General features: G+C 31.2%; 1 protein-coding gene and 1 long non-coding RNA gene across 2 annotated transcripts in view; one reads left to right on the top strand and one right to left on the bottom strand.

Moving 5' to 3' along the window:
- LOC126771336 (odorant receptor 85c-like) overlaps positions 1-24,519 on the bottom strand; it is a 36,329-nt gene extending 11,810 nt beyond the window's left edge. The window contains exons 1-8 of the mRNA XM_050491187.1: positions 24,439-24,519; positions 21,981-22,136; positions 20,819-21,007; positions 20,008-20,179; positions 19,194-19,290; positions 18,558-18,659; positions 18,369-18,457; positions 15,780-15,846 (exon numbers count right to left, since the gene is read on the bottom strand). Coding sequence (XP_050347144.1) covers positions 15,780-15,846; positions 18,369-18,457; positions 18,558-18,659; positions 19,194-19,290; positions 20,008-20,179; positions 20,819-21,007; positions 21,981-22,136; positions 24,439-24,502 — 936 coding nt within the window. The 5' untranslated portion in view covers positions 24,503-24,519. The remainder of the gene's footprint in view (positions 1-15,779; positions 15,847-18,368; positions 18,458-18,557; positions 18,660-19,193; positions 19,291-20,007; positions 20,180-20,818; positions 21,008-21,980; positions 22,137-24,438) is intronic.
- LOC126771381 (uncharacterized) lies at positions 1,452-9,501 on the top strand. Its single transcript, XR_007669528.1, has 3 exons — positions 1,452-1,826; positions 2,219-2,392; positions 8,307-9,501. It is a non-coding gene; the product is annotated as an uncharacterized LOC126771381 (long non-coding RNA).
- Positions 24,520-25,621: the final 1,102 nt, after the last annotated feature.

The raw sequence follows: 25,621 nt of genomic DNA, 5'->3' as shown, positions 1-25,621 counted from the left end.
CATAATCATATTTTACGAAAGTAATATTTTTAACATTAAATTCACACAATCAACAAATAAGTTATCAAAACGGAAGTTTGTAATAAAACAACCTTTTCGTGTTATACCGACAATTTGGAAAATATGTTTTGTTTTTGAAAGTGTAATAAAATGAGAAAAACAATCAACGCCTTTATTACGTTGTAAATCTGTACATTTATTGTTTCGTTGGTATCGCAATCGGTTTAGCGGTTGTTTACTTTGCAATTACGCTTCGTTTTATATTTAAGATTTATCTTTTATTTTGTTAATTATATTTCTTATAAAATTACACAGAATATGTAGAAAATAAATTGTATATATATCCATTGAATAAACAAGATAATATACTTTTATTTAATACATAGGTCAGTAAAACGCCTGGATCGAAGAATTTATATTCGATAATATCGAATCAAGCTATTTAAAAAAAACAATTGAACATGCAGTAACGTACACGTGACAGCAGTATTATAAATAGTGAAACTCCTTAAATAGATAGCTCTCTTTCTCTTGTTCTTAAGGTAATACCTTTCTTCTCTCAAGTAACGAAATTTACCTAAACGTAACGCCCTAAAAATTTTACTCTTAATATCTATCTAAAGATTTTATCAATTCGCCGTCTAAGGAGGTCCGATTAAAAAATAAACTACACATACGTTATACGTATAGCCTATGTTCGTTTTAAAACTATAGGCTATCAAAATACTGATTACTGTTTTTCGTACGGAAACAAGCAACAAACTCACTTATCATTATGCTAGTATACGACATAATAGTAATATATAAGGATGATGCACATTTTAGTCAGTTCTCAATACAAAATACCATAGTTACAACGGAGTTTGAAACTTGTGGTAGATTAAAGACGTCAAACATACGTCAGTCAATCCTGATTACTATGTCAGCGTTACGCCGATGTATTGGGTTCTGAGTTGACAACTGGCTTCACGTTTATGCTTTGATGTTGAGAGCTTGCATTATACAGATTATAATACATATAATCAGCGGAGTGCCGTGATAATAATAAATTCTATTTACGTATATACAATTTGTACTACATTATAAAGAGGTAACATTTGGTTGAATGTAAGAAGTAATTTTCGAATTTATCATTCTATTTAAAAAATATTTCACTAGTAGAAAGCTAAACTATTACATATACATATTAGGCGAGCTATCATTATTTTTGTCTAGCAGTCTGAAAAAAACCTTTGAAAACATAATTATTTGCATGCGCTGCTTAAGCTGTTGTATATAATTTAAAACAATGTATTGCAACAAACAACAAACAACAACAAACAAACAATAACAATTTTAAAAACTAGCATATATGTTTTTCAATCAATATAATAATATCATCAATAAATCTCGTAAATTGTTTATTTTTACTTCTCGATAACGTTTGTCACTTCTGATTTCGACTATTTAAACTGCGTTGTATTTATAAAGATTTAGGCATATATTATATATATTTTTATTTTAATCGTTTTTTCCTAATGACATGATGAATCATTAGTGTTTTCGTTATATGACGAATGATGTCATCCTGACCGATTACAGTGCACAAGTACGAGCGTAAACACAAATTCTCTCTCCGTTTCCTAACTCGCATAATTCGATTGGACGACAAATCTGACTCGACTAGAAAGAGTTTAGGCGCAGGACCAACGGCCTAACGTGCTTTCCGAGGAAAGGGAATATAAATATTGCAAATTTCAAGACACCAGGCTGCTAGTGACAATTTCCCTATAGAAACACCCAGTAACTTTTAATGGTTCTACCAGATGTTTACACCAACGAGGCAGGTAAGATTTATAAATATAGAAATAATGCAGGTAACATTAGCGCTCATAAACATATAAATGTAGGTACTATCCAGACCAATTATTCAGAAATAATGTTCAATCCTTATCGAAACGAATATATTAATTTTAAATGTTTTCTACAAATAAAAATACTCTACTTTTTCCAATTTAGTCTAACAATTTCGGATACAGGTTGTTTCAAATAACATAAAAAAATAAAAAGTGAAGTGTACGTAACTAGAATTGAATCGCTTGTTTGGTTTACGGTGTTTGTTTTTAAAAACCGTCCTATTTATATTTAGGTGGGGTCGGTATATGACCCGAGATTACGTAAATCTTCGGGTTAAATTCTGGGTTAACATCATTGAATTTTTATGTTTTTTTGGTTATAGTTCATCTCATGCTCTGAGAGAATATCGTCAAAAACTTGCATGTATCGGATGAAAATATTCCACATTTATATCTACTAACCCACATTGGAGCAGAATGGAGGAAAAAGCTCTCAACCATTTCTCAAAAACGTCTAGCCCAGCATTGGGAGATTTACGGTCACTGTCTACAATTAGGTATGTATGTAACAATGTATTTTAAGAACAATAGTAAAAGATACACATAAGCAGAAAACACTTGGCACTTGAGTAAGATGTATTAGCAGAGTAGGTACAGGTGGTTAGATTGTTTTCTAAGCAATGTACTTTGTTCTAAATTATGAATTAAAATACCGTTTAATGTTTTTGCTTTACTGAGAAAAGCATAAACACAAGTTTCACAAAACAAATATCTATTATTTCAAAAAAGCTATCTACATAAAGTAAGTTACAATGATAACACCGCACTTTGAAACTATTGCGATAAATAATAGGTTTCTTAGCCCTCACTCACTTTTATGACTACAGTAAGAATACAAAAATTTACTAGTGATAGGGCTTTATGCAAACTCGTCTGGGTAGGTACCACCCACTCATTAGATATTCTACCCCAAAACAGCAGTATTTGGTATTGTTGTGTTCCGGTTTGAAGGGTGAGTGAGCCAGTGTAATTACAGGCACAAGGGACATAACATCTTTGTTCGCAAGGTTGGTGGCGCATTGGTGATGTAAGCGATGGTTAACATTTCTTACAATGCCATTATCTACGGGCGTTGGTGACCACTTACCATCAAGTGGCCCATATGCTCCAACGCCTTCCTATTCTATAAAAAAGCCCGCCTGGATAGGTATCACGCACTCATTACATATACTACCGCCTAACAGTAATACTTGGTATTGGCGTTGTGCGAATATGAATCGTTATATGAAATGTTGATAACATATTATCAGATGAACCGTTTGCCCGTTCGTCATATTGCACACAGTTTTGACTTGTTAGTGTTCCATAGAATTGATTATTATTATTTAGATATATATTAAAATGTATATTATAAGTGTTTTCTTGATACAATGCTGTTATAAGTTTTCTTGAATAAATGGCACGTTGACTACGATAACCATTTTAATTTATTATCAACTGATGTTCTGAATGTTCTATTTTTAATACAAGAAGAGTTTATATTGAAATTAATAATGTAATATATAATAACCAGTGTTTGAGTTTCCTTGAATTTAAACTATTTTAATTTGATTAATGATTGTAAAACGTAGTTGACGTATTTAGACACGTACGAAACGATTTGCTTCCTCGTTTCTGTTACGCACCGTCAAGGTCTGGAAGACCCTCCTGACCTCCGTTTTCCCACCACCTACAATATGGGTACCTTCAAGTCAAGAGTGAATAGGCGTCTTCTAGGCAAGCGCGCTCCACCTTAGATTGTATCTTCACTTTCCATCAGGTGTGATAACAGTCAAGAACTAGCCTACACATTTAAAAAAAAAGATTGTAAAAGTTATAGAAAAAATAGTGAATTTAACTTAACTGAACAAATTTATACTATATGAATAAAAACCGCTTGTAGACCGCGCTCGTAGACGCTTCGTGTGTATGGCGCTGCGGCTGCAACAGCGCCGGACCACAAAACTATATCATATATATATATATAAAGCCGGAATAAAAAACTCGGTCCGGGTATGCGGCCCCTATCTATTTACTGCTATGTTAGAATTTTATATACATTGACTTCAAAGCAATTGTTCACAAGAGTGCCTCTTAGAATTTTTGTATAGTCATACATATTTTAAAAGTCCTTACCATACTTATATTATAAATGAGACTGTGAGTTTTTTTGTTAGTTTATTTATTTGTTTGTTATGCTTTTACTACTTAACTACTGAATAGATCATCATGAAATGTTGTATACACGATGTTAGAGAAGACATTCATTTCAGTTGTTATGTTTTCTAGTTATAATTGTCTTGGTCTAATGGTTGCCTTATACATCAGTCCAACCTGATATTAGGGGTTCGACTCCCGAATTTATAACTAAATTGTAAAGGTTAAAAGAGGAGGAGAAAAGTGCTTGAGAGAATCTACTTGATCGATTACAAAAATATATTATATCTAGTGTATATACTTTTCTATAACAAAGGTTTCGTAATTTGAGACAAATTATCTTTTGTAGGGCTTCGCGAAAGCCTGTCTAGAGCACCATCAACTCATAAATTATTCTTTTCTAGTTTGAAGGGCGAGTGAGCCAGTGTAAAGATAGGTACAGGAATATAACTATAATATGAATATAAATAAAGGAATAGTGTTTGTTTATCTAAAACGCAAACAATTAGTAATGACTTATTAAAAATAATCTTGTTAACAATATTAAATAAGTAATCTCGTCAGCAGTTTATTTTGTGAAACATAATCACATTATTATATCCAAAATATTCTGCAACATCCATTAAAAGCTATACAACTTTGATGAGACAGACCGTGAAAAAAAATATAAGAAATTTTATTAAATACAAATCACATTACTTAATACAAAGTTATAAAGATGATAAATGAAACGTGGAGATACTTTTTGTTGATGTTCAGGCAGGACGTATAAATTAAATTATATTTAACTTACTTATTTAATTGGTCGTGAGAAGTACTAACTGCGTTTTTTGCTTGTTGCTTCTTCTCCGACGAATCTACATTCCGAACCGATCGATGGTATGGCTTCAAAATTAATATAATCGTGTAAAAATTACGATTTAAATGTACTTGTTATATTACTACATATTATAAAGTAAAATAAAATCCCTTTACTCCGTCTGTCTGTGTACCTGTCTGAAAGCTATAAGCTCAGTACTTACTAAACAGATTTTCATACGGTTTTCACCAAAAGTGTGATTCATTAGAACGGTTTAGGTGTATAATTCATTAAGGTTAAGGTCATGCCGACTTTACTGGCGCCGCGTATACGTATAATTATATAAACTTTTTATGCACCTTTTATGACTCTTATTCAACCCGTGCAAAGCATGATGAATAGCAAGTAAAGTATATTTTGACTTGATTTAATTTTATATTTTATAGGATTGTTTTTAAACAAAATTCGCTTCTCACAAATCTGCAAATGTAAAGTTAAATCATACAAATATGCATGTTAATAAGTTTAGTTCGAGTTGGATCCGTGAGGAGGCACAGATGGTGAAAATTTTGTGTAAATGTAACTAATACTGGTTCAGAGTAGCGATTCAGCATGTACCTGACTCACAATCCTAGGTGAACTTGCCCGAGGCGGTTCACCGATCGAGTGGCTAGTCGTGTCTGAAACCCGCAGCGAACTAACTTTGCTTTAATTTTAGACTCTGTCAACAACTAAAGGTTTAGCACAGCGTGTTTCCAAATTGGTTTCCGCTTTTTGAGTAACATTCGAAATCTATTTATTATTTTATACATATGAGTGTGAGTGTTTCATAAAAAAGGAACAAATAAATCTGCTTAGACTGGCTTTATAGAAGAAAATTTAGATAAAAAAAAGAAAAAATATATTTAAAAAAAATAGAATGTTACGAAAACTAATGTTAGTAACATAATTGAAGCATGTGAATAACTTATCGTCGTTGTAGTCAACGACGAGTTCAATGAACCTAATCCATTCTCTGGGGTTCTGTCGAAAGCTGATATACTGATCGATTATGTAATACTAAATCTTTAACATTTAAATTAAACATACGTTGTTTGATGAGAAGTAAATCTAAAACATTTATCCATGTGAATAAAAATAATAATAATAAATAAATAGGACATAAACTGTGTACTACAAATGTTTGATTGATTACTTTATTCTTTTAACTTAAAGTTAGAATACAAAAATAACCTTTGACATACGATTCCCTAAGTTTTTAAACTGTTTTTTTTTTTAATTTTTGTATTCATATATATAAAAAATATTGATACGAGTTCTATAATTTAACACAGGCTGCTGCACTATTCAGGTAATTGCATCTGCAACGTGCATAAACGTAAAATCAATCAGCAATTCCGGCTGCAGTAAGTGTAATCACGCCCTAATTTAAATTCGTCCGTTCGCCATCGCCTGATCTAGTTGGGCACTAGTGCTCGCTTCGACTATCAAAGAGTATTTTCAATTGCTCTTTATTTTTACATTTATAAAGAAATAAATTTATATTTATACGATAAAATAAATAGGTCGACGATATCACAGTAGCCAAATAGAATCGTTTTAAAACAAGTTTCAGTTCCATCCATTGATTTATGAATCGTTTGAGGGTACAACTATACAGCTAAATGTTGTTTTTTTGCTTAAAATCACATTGCGGTCGTGGGTCACAGATGGCTTAGCTGTGTAGTAGCAGTTTTCACTGTAGTGACAATATAAGCGTCCTTCACAAACTTCCGCACTTCTTGCCTTCCGAGATAAATAATGTTAAAACTTTATCTTCTTTTAACTTAATGTATATTTATACTTTGAAAATGTACAAGAATCAACAAACTGAATAAAGTTTGCCTGGTAGAACAAATATACCTGAGCATTTCATCATTTGTTTTGACCAAGCAGTTTATGTGTGATATAAAATCTTACTATGAAAAAATAAATATTAAAAAATAAAGCTCGCATGCAACTTAGTACACGTGATAGAAATAAAACTTTGCGTTAAGGACGTTTCTATATAAAAAGTTACAGGTTACAAAACTTTATGCTCGCTGAACTCAAAAAGCTCATTAAAATAACTTGAAAATTTAAATATAGAAACATGACGTTCATTATTTATTGTATATTAGTTGTAAGTTTGTAACATATAAGAGATAATTGAGCCTAATCACCTACCTTCAACAGCACCAACAAGCTTACGTAGACTGGGCCCAGAACGTGTCTTCCGTCCTCCTATTTATATGTCTTTCTTAGGTTATCAGTTGCTGAAGGAACCAGTGTCGTCCACACTTATATATATAATATTTCAATATTTTTACGAGAGCGCGTAAAATATCGACCGATCCGCTCTATCGATGAGAAGAGAATAGTTCAACGTATGTGGCGCTGTAGTCGCGCTTCTAACAAATAGGAACGTTTTTATTCGGTTTCCTCTATTGTGAATGAAGAGAGTAATCAAAAGCATTTCACAAAAAGCTAGCTAAATCTTGTTTCTAAGCATTGTGTTGTCTTATAAATTTGTAGTATAATAATAGTTTAAGATACGATATCAGAAATATATACCCTCATCTGTTATTTGAAGATGACAAAGCTTAGCTCTCTACTGGTGGTAGAGCTTTGTGCAAGCTCGTCTGGGTAGGTACCACCCATTCATCAGATATTCTATCGCAAAACAGCAATACTTGGTATTGTTGTATTCCGGTTTGAAGGGTAAGTGAGCCAGTGTAATTACAGGCACAAGGGACATAATATCTTAGTTCCCAAGGTTGGTGGCGCATTGGTGATGTGAGCTATGGTTAACATTTCTTACAATGCCAATGTCTATGGGCGTTGGTGACCACTTACCATCAGGTACATGCATGCGAGCATATGGGCGCTCGTCCGCCTTCCTATTCTATATAAAAAAGGTATATGTTAGATAGTATGTACATTGTTAAGTCGCAAATGGCTTGCCTAGCTAAATCACGGGCCAACAGAATTAATATTAACTTTAATTCATTTTTTTTTGATCAACTTCCCCAATTTGGTATTGATGAAAATCGGACATTAGTCGAGAGAATTTTACACAAGGAATTGGAAAAATATAAGTTGTCTACTTTCTCTTTAGCACAACTATGAAGTAGCAAGGTACACACAGGTAAACAGGCGTTATTAATATACCCTCATTAGTTATTTAATTTTTTTTATGAAATGGAAAGTTATTTTATTCCCTATTCAACAGTATTAGGTTGCTTTCCCAAAAGTATGGCACAACCATGGTATTCACGCTTCACATTCACACCCTGCTCGAACTTAAAGATTAAAAAAAATTAAAATCTAGACAATCATGTTTGTTACCTCTATACTATTATTATAAGGTATCAATTTCGGTAATAATGATTTTTTTTAAATATGTGCCGGCGACTGCTGATCATATAAAAAATATAACATATTTTTTTTTGTTTTAGTGTATTTTCGTGATTTAATGCTTTACACTTTATCGATGCGGGAAGTAAAGATGCAGCTTTCAACGTTCAAGCAGATGTCAACGTACGCCAACAACCACGGACGGCGACGCACCGCACCAAGGGTCTTCAACAATACGTGTCGATATGTGTCGGTCTTGAGATTCGAATATATTTTGTAATTGTAATTTTACAAAAATGCAAGGTGAACGTGAATAGATATCGCTGCCGCTTTTGCAAAAACGTTGTCAAGTGTACAGAAAAGGACAAAGACATACTTAACACCTCCCCTTCCCCCTCAGACGGGTGAAGCCGCGGGCGGAAACTAGTTTGGTGATATTAAAAAGTATTTTTAAACAAAAAAATATAATTATTGATAAAATTCAAAGATACAATAGCGTGTTTATTGTATCAAGTGGGTGAAAAATCCAATTAAATTTAACATGCATGCAAGCTATTCGAGTATTATCTATTGATAATGATTTCGATGAAGTTTTTAGAGTTCCGCGATGAACTCTTTTCTAATTTGAAACGAAATAGCTATCATATTTGGTTTTGTTAACACATACATATAAATTATATAATATATATTATATAATTATAGATCTATACTTCTTAGTTAATACTAATCAGTTATTTCAGAAATAATTTCTGTTGTGTTCCCAGACAAATAATTTTTTCTTTTATCGATTTTCAATGTGGATGCTGCGTTGTCACTTAGGGAGTTTCATTGTTCAAAATTCGCTCTCCTAGCTTCAATAAGTTTCTGTTACGGTCCACTCTCTGTCACAAATAGCAATGATGACATAATCCTCCATTTTATTAGCTTTAGCTGACTCCGTTTTCTTCATTACAAAGCCGTTGCGTCTACACCTTAGTTTTTATATTACGTGTAGCTGTTCACGTACATCGGTTCATGTTCTGCAGTTAATGTTGATATATATGTCGTTTAAAAACTCTTAAGCTTTAGAATATATATATATACTTAGCTTTTGAAACATTGTTTTTAAAAATATATTTATATATTATTGAATGGTTGAAAAATAAAGATTAAAAAAACAACTACTTATTTGTACAAAAAATATCACTTAAAATAATATAACACTCTGAAATTACAGTAGTAAATCTTCAGTTAAGCAAGACAGCTCCAGTTTTGAAACGAAGCCGCTACACTATTCTCGCATGGTTTGCCACGAAGCCTCCCAGCTGGTGCCTTGACGTCTAGCACATTGCCTTCCTATATGCATGAAAAAGTTCTTTCTCTTTAAATGAATGGAGAGAATTTCGTAATCAATTTAATACTTTTAATTCCAGGATTTATTCTATTATTATACTTATCATCACCAGTTAAGATTTATTTTATACGATATCAAATACGGTTACTTTTTATTTAATCCTCATCTTAAATTGATTTTCTTATTATTATTACGCGATTAACTTTTAAAACTAATGATATAAATATCATGATATCGTCATATAGGACTGGGACTTCTAATTAAATCCCTCACAATAATATTATTAATACTGGCAGTCTTTTAGTCAAAATAATAGATATATAATACAAGTACAAAGGGATACGCTACCTCTTAGAATTTTTTTTGTTTGAAAAAATGTATAATATTTATTACTATGTAATATTTGTATGAGAGAGATGGCCCAGTGGTAAGAACGCGTGAATCTTAACCGATGATTGTGGGTTCAAACCCGAGCAAGCACCACTCAATTTTCATGTGCGTAATTTGTGATTATAATTCATCTCGTGCTTTACGGTGAAGGAAAACATCGTGAGGAAACCTGCATGTGTCTAACTTCACTGAAATTCTGCCACATGTGTATTCTACCAACCCACATTGGAGCAGCGTGGTAGAATAAGTTCCAAACCTTCTTCTCAAAAAGAGGAGAGGAGGCCTTTAGCCCAGCAATGGGAGATTCACAGGCTATTACGGTACGGTTACGGTAATATTTGCATAGTAAAAATTTTAATTAATCAGGGATAAATAATCCAAATTTTTACAGATTTTTTTTATAATACCCTTAGGTTTTGTTTTTTTTTTTCAAAATAGAAATACTTTAATTGTAGTATTTATTGAATATAAATGTTGTATTCAAAGATAAATGTTCAAAAGCAGAGACATTGGCGCTTTGCCAGCCTAATCGTTGTTGAATGCACCAGTAGTTGAGGAGACAATGTATTGTTGCCGTCTCTAGTAATAATATTTACGTACAATGTAATCTTGTTTTAATCAAACCTACTTAGACTATAAAACTTTATCATTGTTATTTAAATTGTAGCTTTCCCAATTAATAAACTATAACCTTATTTTAAATAAAAATTGATTAATAAGACGTATTGTTCGATAAAATATAATATAAATTATAAAAAAGTTTGGAGTTTAGCATTCTTTGATTTCAATGTTGAATAAACAATTATTCAACTGTATTTAACTACCTACGTAATTTTACTGTCAAAAGAGCAACTATTGAGTTTCTTGTAGGATATTGTCGGTAGAATTTACATTCTGAACTGGTAAATTTAAATTTTACAAGGTTAAATAATGATTGAGAAATGCTCGTAAAGGCCAACTTGAAAAAAAGTATATTTTGATTTCATTTGATATTAACAAAGTTGAAAATTAACTACATATTTTATTGTATCTTCAAACAATTGTCGCTAATAAATAATATAATGCTAATAAATCACCATTCCAATACAATTTGACAGCCAAAAACACAACCAACGACTAAGTATAGTCAAGTGCAAAGGAGATACTTTATCACTCAAGTTAGTGCATAAACAGTGGTGCGCTGTCTATTCCTTCATCATAGCAGACCAGGGATTGTTTTATTACGTACTAATTTTCGCCCGTGTTAGGGGGGGGGGGGGGTTACGTATAAATATATCCTTCCTTGGAATTCAAGCTTGCATTAATGTAATTGGGGTAGATGTTAAAGCGTAACAGACAAACAGACAGGGTAGTATACATTTAATGAATTTCACTTTCAATACTTAATAATTAGTTAAAGATAATTTATTTGTAATTTAGTTTAAAAAAATCTCCTTAGTTCCACTGACCGTTAATTATCTCCCATTGAACACACTTAATCCAATAAAATTTCATGTGATAACACAGTTACGAATGAAGTATCTGTTTAATTATAATCTTGTTAACTGCACGGTTGTTGTTTTAAAGAGATTACGGAGATATTTAACCGAACTAGTTGCAATATACCTGTAATAATGTTTACCATCAAATTTCAGAGTAAATACCGGGATATTGCGTCATCATTGATGAATGTCAGCTGATTTACATAATCGGAAACAGCTTAAAATAATTCCTGGATTTATATTCTGTATAATAATTTGATCCTATTATTTTTGTCGGCATAATAGTTTTGCTACTATAAAATACTACGGAAATTATTGATTTTTTTTTTAAATTTTCGAATGGTTGTGGGAGATGTTATTGTAAAACTTTATCGAAATAACTGGCACACGAAAATCTAGGTCAATGAAGAAGGCGTTAATATAAAAAAAAAAACAGAAGACGTAGGCCTATAAAATCAACAATATGTTATAAGAATATATATGAAAGATGTATAAACATCTGACAATTCAAATAATATAAAGCAACGACAATACAACTGTTAAGAAATAATTGTTGAAAAAAAATATTTTTAAACAATATCAATTCTGCTAACAAATTCTCAATATCGCAATCGAATCGAAACGTAATTGTTGCCGTTTTACCGTTTTCCGATTTAACTAACACAACGGATTTAGTCGGATCGCAATAGAATCGGAAACATATCGTAACCGTTATAAATTAGTAAAAAATTGGCTTCCAGTGCTAATACTCAAAAGAAAACGATTAATATATTGCGACCAAAATATATTAATTAAATCTTTTCATACTATTCCATTCTTCGATTGGAATAATTTCCTGTGAACATTCCCCAACACGTTTGATATTCTCAAATTTCCGATTTCCCGACGATTGGTTCCACTGCAGTAATATTCAACTAAGAATACATTTCAACATGCTTACCCGTCTGCGGCAAAGCAAAGTGGATATGTCTAACAAGAGTGTTCTATGTATTTCTACCTTTCTATATCTATACTTATATCGTAAACGCGATTGTAGCTTTGTATATCTGTTACCTTATTAACATTAGATAATACAAACGCCTAATAAACTCTTGGAGATTAAACACAAACAAAAATATAAATAATGATATTATAAGTATCAGTTGTTTAAAAAATGCGACCGTATTACTTTTCCCTGTTCTTTTCAGGTCAGTATTGATTTTCGAACTGGTAGACTTTTGGAAATCAATAAGCAAGTGCTTCTTAGTGAAGATTTTAACTTCGATCGTGATTATATTTTTGTATTTTACATTGAGATACTCAAATTAAAGTAATTCAATATTAAGCGCTGTTTAATATAAGATTTTTTATTAAAAAGAAAACGAGGCTGAAAAATATTGCTTGATAGTGATTTTTATTGAAAAACGTAATACACGACGAAGGTCGTGGTTCATTTTCCTCAATATTATTAGTATACCATGTTCAAGTTGCAATGAATGTTCTTATTTCTATTGAAACTTTTTATCGCACATTTCAACTTTCAGTTTTATGGCTCAACCATAAAATACGGCCATAAATGAAACTGTTACCAAGAAATAGGTATATTGAGATATATTCGCCTTAAAATGTATTATTTTTATATCGTCTTTGCTTGTGGTGTTATAATTTTTAATACATTTTAAAGTGATTTAAGCCATCATTTTCTAAACATCATCACCAATCAAAACAAATCTTTCTTTGTTCTATATAAAAATCATCTCGAAGACGTTTTTGCGTTTAGTTGTGCACCGTTAGCAGATAAATAAATAAAAAATATTTATTTTTTATTTTTATCGGTACTTAATGTTATATACGTATTAAACGTTATTTTTAATCATGAATTCCTTCAACTCAACTTCTCGTCATCCTCATCCTCATCTTCATACGATATCATACGATATAATCATTCATGTTAATGATACTTCTGTCTACCTAGAAATTAATTTTTCTTTTCAATGGCATGTCGAAAAACATTGGTACATTTTTGCGACATAAATGTGGATGTGTGCTGAGTGAGTGGATTTTTAATTTACCCTATGTATTTTATTATGAACTAATTAGTAAAAAAAAAGAATAAATAAAATTACACTGCTAACGCTACGCTATACGCTATTATTCAAGAGTTTTGAGGCACAAGGTAGATAACGCAAACTGGTTTATTTCGGTTTTAATCACATTGTTACACTACTACACATGCAAAAACATCTTCAAGTGGATTTTTCTGTTTTTTGTGTAATAAAATACAAAGATCTTGAGAAAAACCTCAGATCTCTTTGTTTTTAAAGGAAAGAGCTTTTCAGTGATAGCGTATTCTCTTTTCAAAACGCTTTTTCATATGCTTATGTAAGCTTAACCTGTTAGTATGTCTAATGTTGCAACTGAATTTAAAACCAGTTCCATTCAACCGGTTGAGCTGAAACTTTTCACATACTTTTAGTGCTGGCGTCAACACAAAGTAGCACAATTGACTTTATTCGCTTAAATAAAAGTTTTCTTTTAATAACAATTTTATCGTCATGTATTGTGGTTCAAATTTAACTTCTAAATAATTTAGTATCAGCACACATATTGGAACCAATGTCAATTAAAAAAATACGGTAAATTTAAATTTTAATGTACCGTCGTAAAAAAAATCGTGGGTTGGTCTCTACTTACAATTTAATGTCTTAACATTCACGTTTAATAGCTGGCGATAAAGAATTTAAGACAATTAATATCAAAGACCCGAGAACTTTTTTTGATTTTAAAATTTAAATAAAATGACTTTAAAACTATAAAGTATTTTAGCGTGATTTTTGCAAGGAATGTTATAAGTTTTGTTGCAATAACTACAAACTTTATACTTATTTATTTATTACTTATTAATTTTCACATTAAATATAAAGATACGATAGTTAATAGGTATACGAAAAAAATACATATGTGTAAGTAAAGTACAGTGGATAAAGGCAGAAATCGCTTATTGCGGCTTATATTATAATAAATTACATACATAGTTGCGTGATGTGGTCATGTATTGTGCTTATTATATAAAATAGTTCTATTGTATAATTCGAAATTTATTAATCTTGATACAGCTTTGTGACCAAAGAGATAAAGGACCAAGTCATATTCATAATCTGAAACAGAAAATATTGTATAAAGCTATTTGAGAAAGAATTAATTGAAAAAAAAATCTGAACGTACGCTTCGAATAATAACTTAACAATGTTCAAAACCAATGAGATTAAGATGTTACCATCTTTAGACTAGACTGAACTCAACGCAAAATCAATCATCCACATGAAAGTTATACTCGAACGTAAATAAATAATTATATGTAGACGAAATTAAAATCTTCACCATCTTTAAAATTGGTTTATAAATAAAAATCTTTTAAAACATTCAACGTTAAAGTTTGTAATATAAAACATAATCGTATTACATCTTTCTAGAATTTTGTTGAGGGTATTAATTATGAACGGCGCTTGGGTTCTATTATTTGATTCATTTTATACTACCACACCGCTAACAAAAAGAAATTTTACAGGAATCTAATATGCGGTATCTATTTATTGCATTTTTCTAAAAGATTTTAATGTTTTTGAAACCAATAAATCAAATTACAAAGTTTGATTCGTCAATTTTTATTTACAGAACATAGTATAACTCTTATTTGCTCTGGACTAAGTTTTGACAAACCAATTGAATATCAATTACTATTAAAGACTTAGCTTAAAGTATTTAATAAATAACATATCATGTAAAAATATTATAAACATTGTCAAAATTTTCCAAGGTTAACATAATATGTATGAATTTAGCTGGTATATTAATAATAATGTCCTCCAGACCGATTTCGGCCACGGTGGTCAATCTCATGAGAGATTATCCAACTACGAACAAGATATTATAGTACACAAGTGTGTGCGCAAACACAGGTGCACTCTCTATTCCCTAATTCTTATAATCCGATGGGACGGCAATCCGACACGACCGGAAAGAGTTCAGGCGCAGGACCAACTGCTTTACGTGCTTTTGGTGGCGCGGAAGTGAACACACTTCTAACATCCAGACTCCGGGCTGCTACTGAGAATTTTCTGACAGAAAAACCCAATATTTTTTTATTAGCCCGACCTGGGAATTGAACCCAGGACCTTCGAGTCTGCGGCCTCACATCAAGCTACTAGACCGGGGCAGCTGGTATATTATTAAGTATACGAGCAGTCTAGCTTTATAAAATCTCGAGAATTTCGTTAAATCCTTAACAATGTAAATTCTAGCACTTCAGGCAAAGGCATGACTTGATCGTTTTAATTCAACAAATCCATAAACTTAAGTGAATATAAATACTCTTTCTCTTTCTAACTTACCGTTATAAATGTCTTAAAAGAAATTTCAGAGCATTTCATGGAGCGAATGTAAGAAGCTTGCTGTGACCTAAAAAGTTAACGTGTAAAAAATTAACAGCATCTTTTTCAATTTTATCTTAAATAGTAAAATCTTCAACGAAGAGTTGATACACTACTTAAATATTTAAATGAACAAATTCTGAAAATGTATCGCAATGTAAATGTAGAAAAAGTAAAGTAGAAGCATGTAAATGTCCCACTTCTGGGCTAAGGCCTTTTCTTTTTGAGGAAAAAATTGGAGCTTCTTCCACCACGCACTAGGATAGTAATTGTTTAACGGACTGAATATGCTGGTTTCCTCAGTATATTTTTTCCTGCGGATGTTGAGATGGGTTATAAATACAAATAAAGCAAAGTCAGAGATTTGCTCAACTTGAACTTGCCATCTTCGGTTAAGATTGACGTGTTTCATCCAACTGCAACATCTCGTCTCATTGACAGATACTCTTTATGATTTGGAAATTGATTCAGTTTTAATTTTTCTTATTACATCTTTTATTATATATTACAATCTGATTGCCTTACGGTATTTAAATAAAAAACAAATATATTAATGATATAATGGTAAATTTTCGAAATCTTAATTTTGGTGGCGCAGTATCGTTTAACTATTTATTCACAGTAGAAAGGCTTTCGGACAACTAGGCCACCTGATTGTTTTATGTTGGAATGGAATGTCAACAATGCCTAATTGAAGCTAGATAAATTTCACTATAAAACCAAATAAGACTTTTATAAAATCGACACAATTTGCAAATAAACGATCTTTGAAAACTGTGCAGCACTCAGGATTATTTGAAGCTTAGTCCAATCAGCAATAAGTCTGTACATGCATAAGTTGCTTTTTGTATTTTTTGACAATAGAACGCTTTGTCCATAATATAGTTTGTATAAATCCTACTATCAGCCTATTGATCTCACAAATACTATCTTGAATAAGGTAGAAATTTATGTTTATTAAGCGTTATATATTTTATTTACTCAGTTTTGTGCAAATATTAAATACTAGTTGACGCCTACGGCTTCGCCCGCGATTAGGGCAGGTACGTGTATGATTAATTTTATGACGATCGGTTAAAATGTAAAAGCGTAACTAATAAACAAAGTTACTTTCGCATTTATGATATTAGTACGGATTATTTAAATAAGCTAATGAAAAAAAAAATGTATTAAATTAATAAAAAATAAAGTGCATGAAGAAAAATATTGACAATTGAGTTATCCGTGTTCATACGTAATATCTTTAAAAGTGCTCCAAAATGCAAAATTTAAGCAACATATTCTGCTATCAGAAAACGAAAAGTTATCCTTTTTATTAATTTCAAACACATTAATAGTTACTATGACTTTTTTATGTAGACACTTTAGATATCTACAAACAAATAAGACGAATATTAGCATAGTAACCGCAAATACATTTCAATAGTAACATATGAATATATTTTAACATCATTAATAATTGATTGAGTATATTTATTTGTACCGTTTCATAAAAGAAAATATGTATATTTATGTACATAATAGCTTGTACTCGCGATCACTGTCGAACTAATCCTCTCTTTGTTACAATTTAATATTTAATATTGTTTATTATAGCCGAGATTGCCTAGTGGTTAGAACGCGTGAATCTTAACCGATGATCGTGGGTTCAAACCCGGGCAAGCACCACTGAATTTTCATGTGCTTATTTTGTGTTTATAATTCATCTCATGATTGACGGTGAAGGAAAACATCGTGAGGAAACCTGCATGTGTCTATTTTCATTTAATTATGCCACATGTGTATTCTGCCAACCCGCATTGGAGCAGCGCGGTGGAATAAGCTCCAAACCTTCTCCTCAAAAAGGAGAGGGAGACCTTAGCCCAGCATTGGGACATTAACAGGCTGTTAGTGTACTGTACTGTACTGTTTATTATAATCTACTTGGAATGATTTTAAATAAAACATGTGCTATGTAACATTAAGTCATCAATATTCTGCAAGTTTATGCTGAAGCGTTCTCGTTATATAAAACATCACTAAATCGAGTTGGCTTAACCAAAGGTCACGGTTTCAAATCACATTAGCACGATTGTGTTTTCACGTGCTTTTTTCGGTTTTTAATTAATCTCGTGCTCAACGTTCAAGGAGAACGTAATAAGGTTAACGGCATGTTCAACAAATCAAATTAAGAATCAAAAAATCAAAATCTTTATATCCATTTGCACTCATAAATAATTTTAAATCTTCATGTTATGGATTTAAAGTAAATATAAAACCAGCTTGGAATATAGATTCGTGAGAGAATAACCGTCAAGAAGCTCAGTTATTGTTCTCAATCGAATTTTGTTGGATTATACTCATCATTGAATCATTTAGAGAATATTAGTACTATATTATAATATAACTATATTCTTTCTTAGCTATAACGGATTTTTTTTTCAGCCTTTTGCCGTCCACTGCTGGACGAAAGCCTCCCCCATAGAACGCCAACCATCCCGATCTTGGGCAGTCCGTATCCATCCCGACGGACGGATTATTACCACTATTTTATTTAAGTTTTCTCTGTACCTTAATATTGTAAGAAGAATGATCTTCTTATTTTTACAGGATAGATCCTCCCAAGCACTATCGTACGCTACAGTTGCAATATCTAAAGCCTTAAATTAATTAGAATTTAATTAGTCATTTCAATTTATCTATTTATATGGAACTAATGTATCATATATTTAGGAAAAAAATATATAAAGCAGTATTCACCGAATCCGTGACGAGTTGACCGTGTCTACAGCAATTGTAAATATTGATTGTTGTTATTACTGAAATCAGAAAATTCTTTAAATCCTCCAGTCTACTGTTAATCTGGAAATAAAAGAAAATATTTTTTTTTATAAAAAAAGTTGGCGGCGGCAGAGAGCGTTATATCGTTTGTCATCTCGGCTTACGAGTTATTTTACCACCAAGGCTACCTTAATAGATATTTCAAGTAAAAAACTTCGTAAAAGTTTTGTATCAATAATCAATTACAATTAAAGGATTTTAAAATTAAATTATTATCATTCAACAATAGAGAAAATTTAAGTTTAATAAGTATGTATTTATTTAGAATACAAACAGTTATCAAATCAAATTTTGATATTTATTTTTTATTCGAAGCTTCAAAATTATTACCAGTAAGGGCTTATAAACTTTGTTCAAAATTATTTTATTTAATTTTTATTTTATTCCGCGTTGTATGCTATGTAATGTCCTCATTTTAAGGTTTCTGTTTTATAAATGAACGCATTCAATCTGATTTCTATATATGCGTGTTTTAGGTTTGTATAGTAGCAATTTTTGAATTCATTCGTATATATTTATTTATGAACGAAATGTTCATAATTTTATATAACTTACTCTTGCGGCGATTCCATAAAAGCAAATTGTAACTGACAGAAAGACTAGGTGGATAGCGAAAATAGCACCAAACGCATCACTCATCTCAATCAACAAACTGAAAATTAAATTTAAATATATATATTATAAAGAAATTTAAAATAAAATCTTTTTTTTTCAATTTTAACCAAGATATGCCTGTAATCAAACTTGTGCCTGTAATTACAATGGCTCACTCGACTTTCAAGTTGGTTCACAACAATACAAGGTTTTAAAGCAGCAATGCAATGTTTGACAAGAAGATAAGTAGATACCACCCAGATGACTCAAAAGTTGTTTCACTGCGTCAAATTTATTGTCACCGTAATTCCTGTAATTCAGGATCCAAGCTACCTCTATACCAATTCTATTCGGTTCAGTGGTTTAGTCCTTACGAGGTTACAAACATACAGAGTTTCGAATTTGTAATATTAGTTTGGAGGTAATTGTTAAGTATTAATAAAATTAAGTGTAATAATGAATGTGATTGTAATAAGCAAAACGTAGTCGAGCGGTCAAGCGCAGGTAATTCGAGATAAACTGATTAAACTCGTACAAAAACGTATGCATAATTTATAGACCCCGAAGAATAATTTTATCATTTTATTCAGTGTTTTATTTGCGGTAATGAACATTCGCTCATTACAGGTATTTCAAACACGAACGATTTATCGGAATCCACCGCAGGATAGCTTTTCGATGTTGAGATCATATATTTTGTCAGTGTAATTATTACGTATATTTTTCGTTTAAAACATAATAAAATAATGATGAAAATGTTTATCTTTATACTGACTCTGATAGCACTGAATGTCTCTGAACAATTAGCTTTATCTGTACGTCCACGTTATTCAATTTTATTACTTCTCTTATATCTTCCTGTAATAACATAAATAATGTCCGTAACTGGCTCATAGTTACTGATATGAAGAATAAACTGCAGGTTACAACATATGATATATTGCACGCTGAAATGTTTATAAGACTATTAATATTTTCACTTAATTATATATTACAAAACAAAAACTGAAATGTACATACATTATGATCTGCGAATAATTCGGTACTCATCGCAGACCACGTTTGTGAAATGTCAGAAATTGATATACATATTAATTGTAATAAATATAACATTTATAAGATACACACATCAAAATAACGTATTACCGTAAGTCGTTTTCCAATATTAATCTATTATTTATATGTTGATATGAGAAACGCCATCGGCATATTCACAAAATTGGCAACAAAACAACTTCATTATAATATAATATAATATAATATCATTATAACATAATTCAGTGCTTTAATTATTATTTTTTACAACTATGGAGGTTTTGATTGAGAATGTCATAGAAGTTGATATCATTATTGGCTCTCGTACAACGATTAAAAGGTGAGTATTTATCTTTTTTTTTGTATTATATCTAGGAATTGCAAATGTTCTTTTTATTGAAAATTTATAGGAGAGTGATTTCTCTCAAAACTGCTGTAAGTGCTATTTTCACGATTGTATTCTTGGGTTAATTTGAAGTTCGTTTTAACAAGAAAATTCTACAATGGTTTTTATTCAAATAATATAAATATTATTAGTAAAGGTTTCTTACCGATCATGTAATCCATCAAATAAACGCCACCAAATATAAACACATTACTTTGGTAATCAAAGGGCAATGTAAATTTGAACGGCGTGGTGTAGTCAACCTCAATATTAAGTAAAAACTTCTTGATCAATATTATTATTAATGGTGATGCGAAATATGTATGAACGAAAACTTTTACTAGTGTGCAATAAACTGTAAGTTAAAAAAAATATGTTTTAATATTTGCGATAATTATTTCGTGATACGCGAGGTAATATACAAGACCACGGCGAAGCATAAAAAAACAAAGATTTTACCCTATTTCTATATTTTGTGATTTTCTATGTATCGTCTCTTTAGTCTTGCAACTTGAGGTTCTGTAGGGCTATAGTGTAAAAACAAACTTGGAACTAACCGCAGAAATCGGTAGTGGAATGTCAGAAAGTGATATGCGACATTGACTATAATAACCATAACATTTCAAGAATACACGCATCAAAATACTATATCACCATAATTCGGTTGTCAACATTTCACGAGTGAGTAATGAAGTGAGTTCTTACAACTGATTCCAAATCCTGACTCAAAGCAAAACAAAGTTAAGGGTCGTGTCGGATTGTCGGCCCCTCGGATTACGACAATAAGGAAATGAGAGCGCATGCAGGCTACTCATATATTTGACAAAATATGTTTTTTGAAATGTCGTCGATGAAACATTCCATCGGTCAAGCGTCTAGTACAGCATAGTAAATGGTTAAAGTTTGAGAATGGTTTACGCCGTCATAAAATTGCCCGTGCGCTTCTTAATATCAGTAACAAACAAATTGAAAACTTTAAGACTCTATTTTGCATTTTATTTTTTATTGTAGTTAGATGAATTGACAAATGAGCAACCTTATTGCAATTTGTCGATACCGCTCATAGATATTGGTACTTAAGAAATATTAACCATCCTTTACATTATCAAGGCACCTCTAACCTTGCTAACTAAAATGTCTCTTGTGCCTGTAATTACACTGGCTCACTCACCGGAACCTGACAATACTAAGTATTGCTGTTTTGCGGTAGAATATGTGATAAATGAGTTATAACCAGACAGGCTTACACAAAGACCTATTATGAAGTAAATTTTGTTATCCTTTATGAAAAAAGTATCTAAGATTATTTAGTAACTTATTATCCTTACCAAGAGTATAAATATCAATCTGCTTAATTTGATTTCGTTTCATTGTAATGGATCTTGCAGTTAAGCTGTCATCATTGCGCCATTGTTTACCGAGCTTCACCACATAATTCTTGATTCGATTTTTAATTCCACAAAAATGTAAGTATAATAAAGAACCTTAAATAAAATATAGTTGTCAATATAATTCCTGCCAATACAGAAAGTGTTTAGTCATCAAATTATAATACAATAACAGCTTGTTAATGTCCCACTGCTGGGATAAGGCCTCCTCTCCCTTTTGAGGAGAAGGTTTGGAGCTTATTCCATCACGCTGCTCTAATGCGGGTTGGTAGAATACACATGTGGCAGAATTTCAATCAAATTAAACACACGCAGGTTTCCTTTCGATGTTTTTACGTAATTAATGTGGATCATGTAATTTATTTCTTCACACATTTTATTAATGATTTTAATGAGAAGTAATTAAAAGTTATATGTGATAAGCAGCGAACAAAAGGTCTAATACCGTACCTCGGCTTGTAAAAGTAACCGATGGTAACGTCAATACCCAAAAAACTTATGACTATTAAAAGTTATAGGTAATATACTTAACTTCAATACATTTAATAAAAAATTAGGGTCTAAAAAGAAATACTTAAAAAATAATAATAATGGTTGTTGGTAAGTTAATGACAAATGAAATAAAAATACCCACATTGTTGAATCTTAAAAGGACAGGGGCATAAAATAAAATTACTAATCTTTTACTTGATTTTCCATTGGTAATTCAAGTTCAAAGTTAGGAATAAAATATTGTATGGACGCACATAACTACGTACGTATGTAACTACATTATATTTTCAAGAGTAGTGATGTTTGATCAAAAACATTAAAGAATATCATTTTCGTCTAACCTACAATTTGTTTTTAATTTATACTCGTAATGCTATATTGAGACAACAACTTATTTAAATTTACAAATAAACCACGAAAAAAAACGACGAGTCCTGTCGCATATCATCCATACCTCAAACATAATTATATTTGTTTCTTAAATCAGTCTTGCCTCAATAGCGACGCGAGATCTACGGAAAAAAACTGACAGCGCTTTGTATTGATAATCATTTTTTACAAATGAGATAAAGATAAAAAAAAATAACAACAATTTATTAAACAATCGTGGTAAATAGACAAATAACAGAAATGAGATCGTGTACCAAGAGAGGTTGTAATGGACGCAAGGGTAAAATCTGAAATTTTGCTAGCCTTAGGCCCGCTTAAACCTAGCCAGTTATATTACCACTGCCAATTCCCTGGTGCGGTTTCCGGACCAAGGCACCTGAAAGACTCAATTCGGTATAAAGCGTTGCTGCGTTATACAACGATGCAATGGAGCTTGCATTCAAGATTTTACCCGTATGGTTAAAACTTAATATTTACTTATTTCGGGCACCAACAGATTACAACAATGAATCTTATATATTTATATACTATCACCATTCTAAATGTAATAAAAAACGCGGTCGTTACGAAAACAAAGCCCGGCAGACGTGAAATTGGTGGTGGGTGGTTTTAATACAATACAAATAAAAAACATATATCTTTGTTAAATAAATAAATAACTTGATCAGAAACATAATGTGTGGAATCAGGCTCAGGAGTGAAAGTAAAGTAAAGTAAAAAAGTAACAGCCTGTAAATGTCCCACTGCTGGGCTAAGGCCTCCTCTCCCTATTTGAGGAGAAGGTTTGGAGCTTATTCCACCACGCTGCTCCAATGCGGGTTGGTGGAATACACATGTGGCAGAATTTCGATGAAATTAGACACATGCAGGTTTCCTCACGATGTTTTCCTTCACCGAAAAGCACGAGATGAATTATAAACAGAAATTAAGCACATGAAAATTCAGAGGTGCTTGCCCGGGTTCGAACCCACGTTCATCGGTTAAGATTCACGGTTCGTACCACTGGGCCATCTCGACTTAAAGTAGTGAAAGTAAAGCATGCAATAATGTTATGATATAATCGGTAAATTAAACAACTATATTGTTCCTCAAACGAAATAGTGAAATTATTCAATTTTCATGAATACATTGTTATATGCATATCGCTATCCTGGTTTTATTATACCCATTCTGTAAATAATTTTAATAATACTCATTATATAGTATATATGCTCAGATTCTGTCGTAGTTCAAAATCATAAATATATATAAGATTATAATTTTCTTTTTAGGCTTTTTCACTTTTTTTTTTACCTCAGAAAACAAAGTAAACCTTAATTGCAATCTATGTCCAGTCTCATCGGATTGTCATTAGCATATTAGGATAAGAAAACAATGATGCAACCGTGCAACACATTTATGCACTTTATTATTAATCCTATTTCTCTTTATTATTATCCTTCGTAATGGTGTCCTTGATCAACTGTGGCTGATGTATGGCGACGAAATAACATTCTAAAAATGAATTACTACTTACCTTCGATGCAATTGAAACTAAAAGATAAATCAACCGCTAGTTCGATCAAATTCGTCCCGCCCATTACTTCTTGTATAACATATTGCGAATGACTTAACGTACTGCAGATGTAGAGTAAGAATAATATGAAATGTATCCCTTTAAATTTATAAATAAGTACATTTTTCTCATCAAAAATATTTATTCCTGAGCATCTGAAATAATTTAATATAGTTTTATATGGTATCAAAAATTCTTTATTGAGTTGAATGAATTCTGTCATTCTGTTATTATCGCGGTCTTCGATTTATAATGGCGAAGAGAAGCGCGCTTCATTTGTTTTATGGAAATAAACAAGAAGTTATGAAATTAAACGATAAAGTGTTTTACTTATTTAACTTGCAATATTAATGTTGCAATGTTTAAATCTCTAAAATATTTAATTAAAATCCATAATATTGGCTTAGCGCAGATCAAATATTTTTTTTTTTTTTCATTTTTTTTAGTTCGCCGTCCAGTGCTAGACGAAAACCATTATTAAATCCATATATATATATTTGTTTTTAACCAAATAACTGACTTAATTTTTTTTAATTGAAACGAATCGCCATCGATTAATAAACTGTACCTATCGAAATAATAAATTAACAAATAAAACCACATCCATTCAAAGGATTTCTTTGTTTACTTAGCATTAAAGCGCAACCACTGATTATTATGAACCAATAATTTGTTCGTGGACATTTTATTCATTTCATATGCATCGCATGTGTGTTGCCCGACAATCATTTTAAATGTTACCTTAGCTGAAAAATTGTAGGTTTATATAAAATACTTCTTCGCAAATTATTTTTGCAATTTCGGTGTTAGAGAATGGTATATTTGTTATAATTGAACAAATACTTCAATATGTTTTTGTTGTGAATATATAATTAAATACTATTGCGTTTAAAAAAAATAAAATGTTATTATTTCAGTATTACTTATGAAGATAATATTCTAGATTTGAATATACATATGTAGTTCTTTATTATTAATCATTCTTATTGTATGTTATTAATACTAACTTAATAGTAACTTAAGTCTTTATTCATAATAATAACTTAGGTTATGGTTTGAAACGTTTCTCCATTTTATTTGAATAAATACTGGAATTTCATGAAGACAAGACAAGAAACAATTGAACTTGCTTATGTCAAAAAAT

Source organism: Nymphalis io, chromosome 10, assembly GCF_905147045.1.
Source record: "Nymphalis io chromosome 10, ilAglIoxx1.1, whole genome shotgun sequence".
Lineage (NCBI taxonomy): Eukaryota > Metazoa > Arthropoda > Insecta > Lepidoptera > Nymphalidae > Nymphalis > Nymphalis io.
The sequence above is the reverse complement of the archived record's forward strand: the minus strand, read 5'-3'. Positions and strand labels throughout refer to the sequence as shown.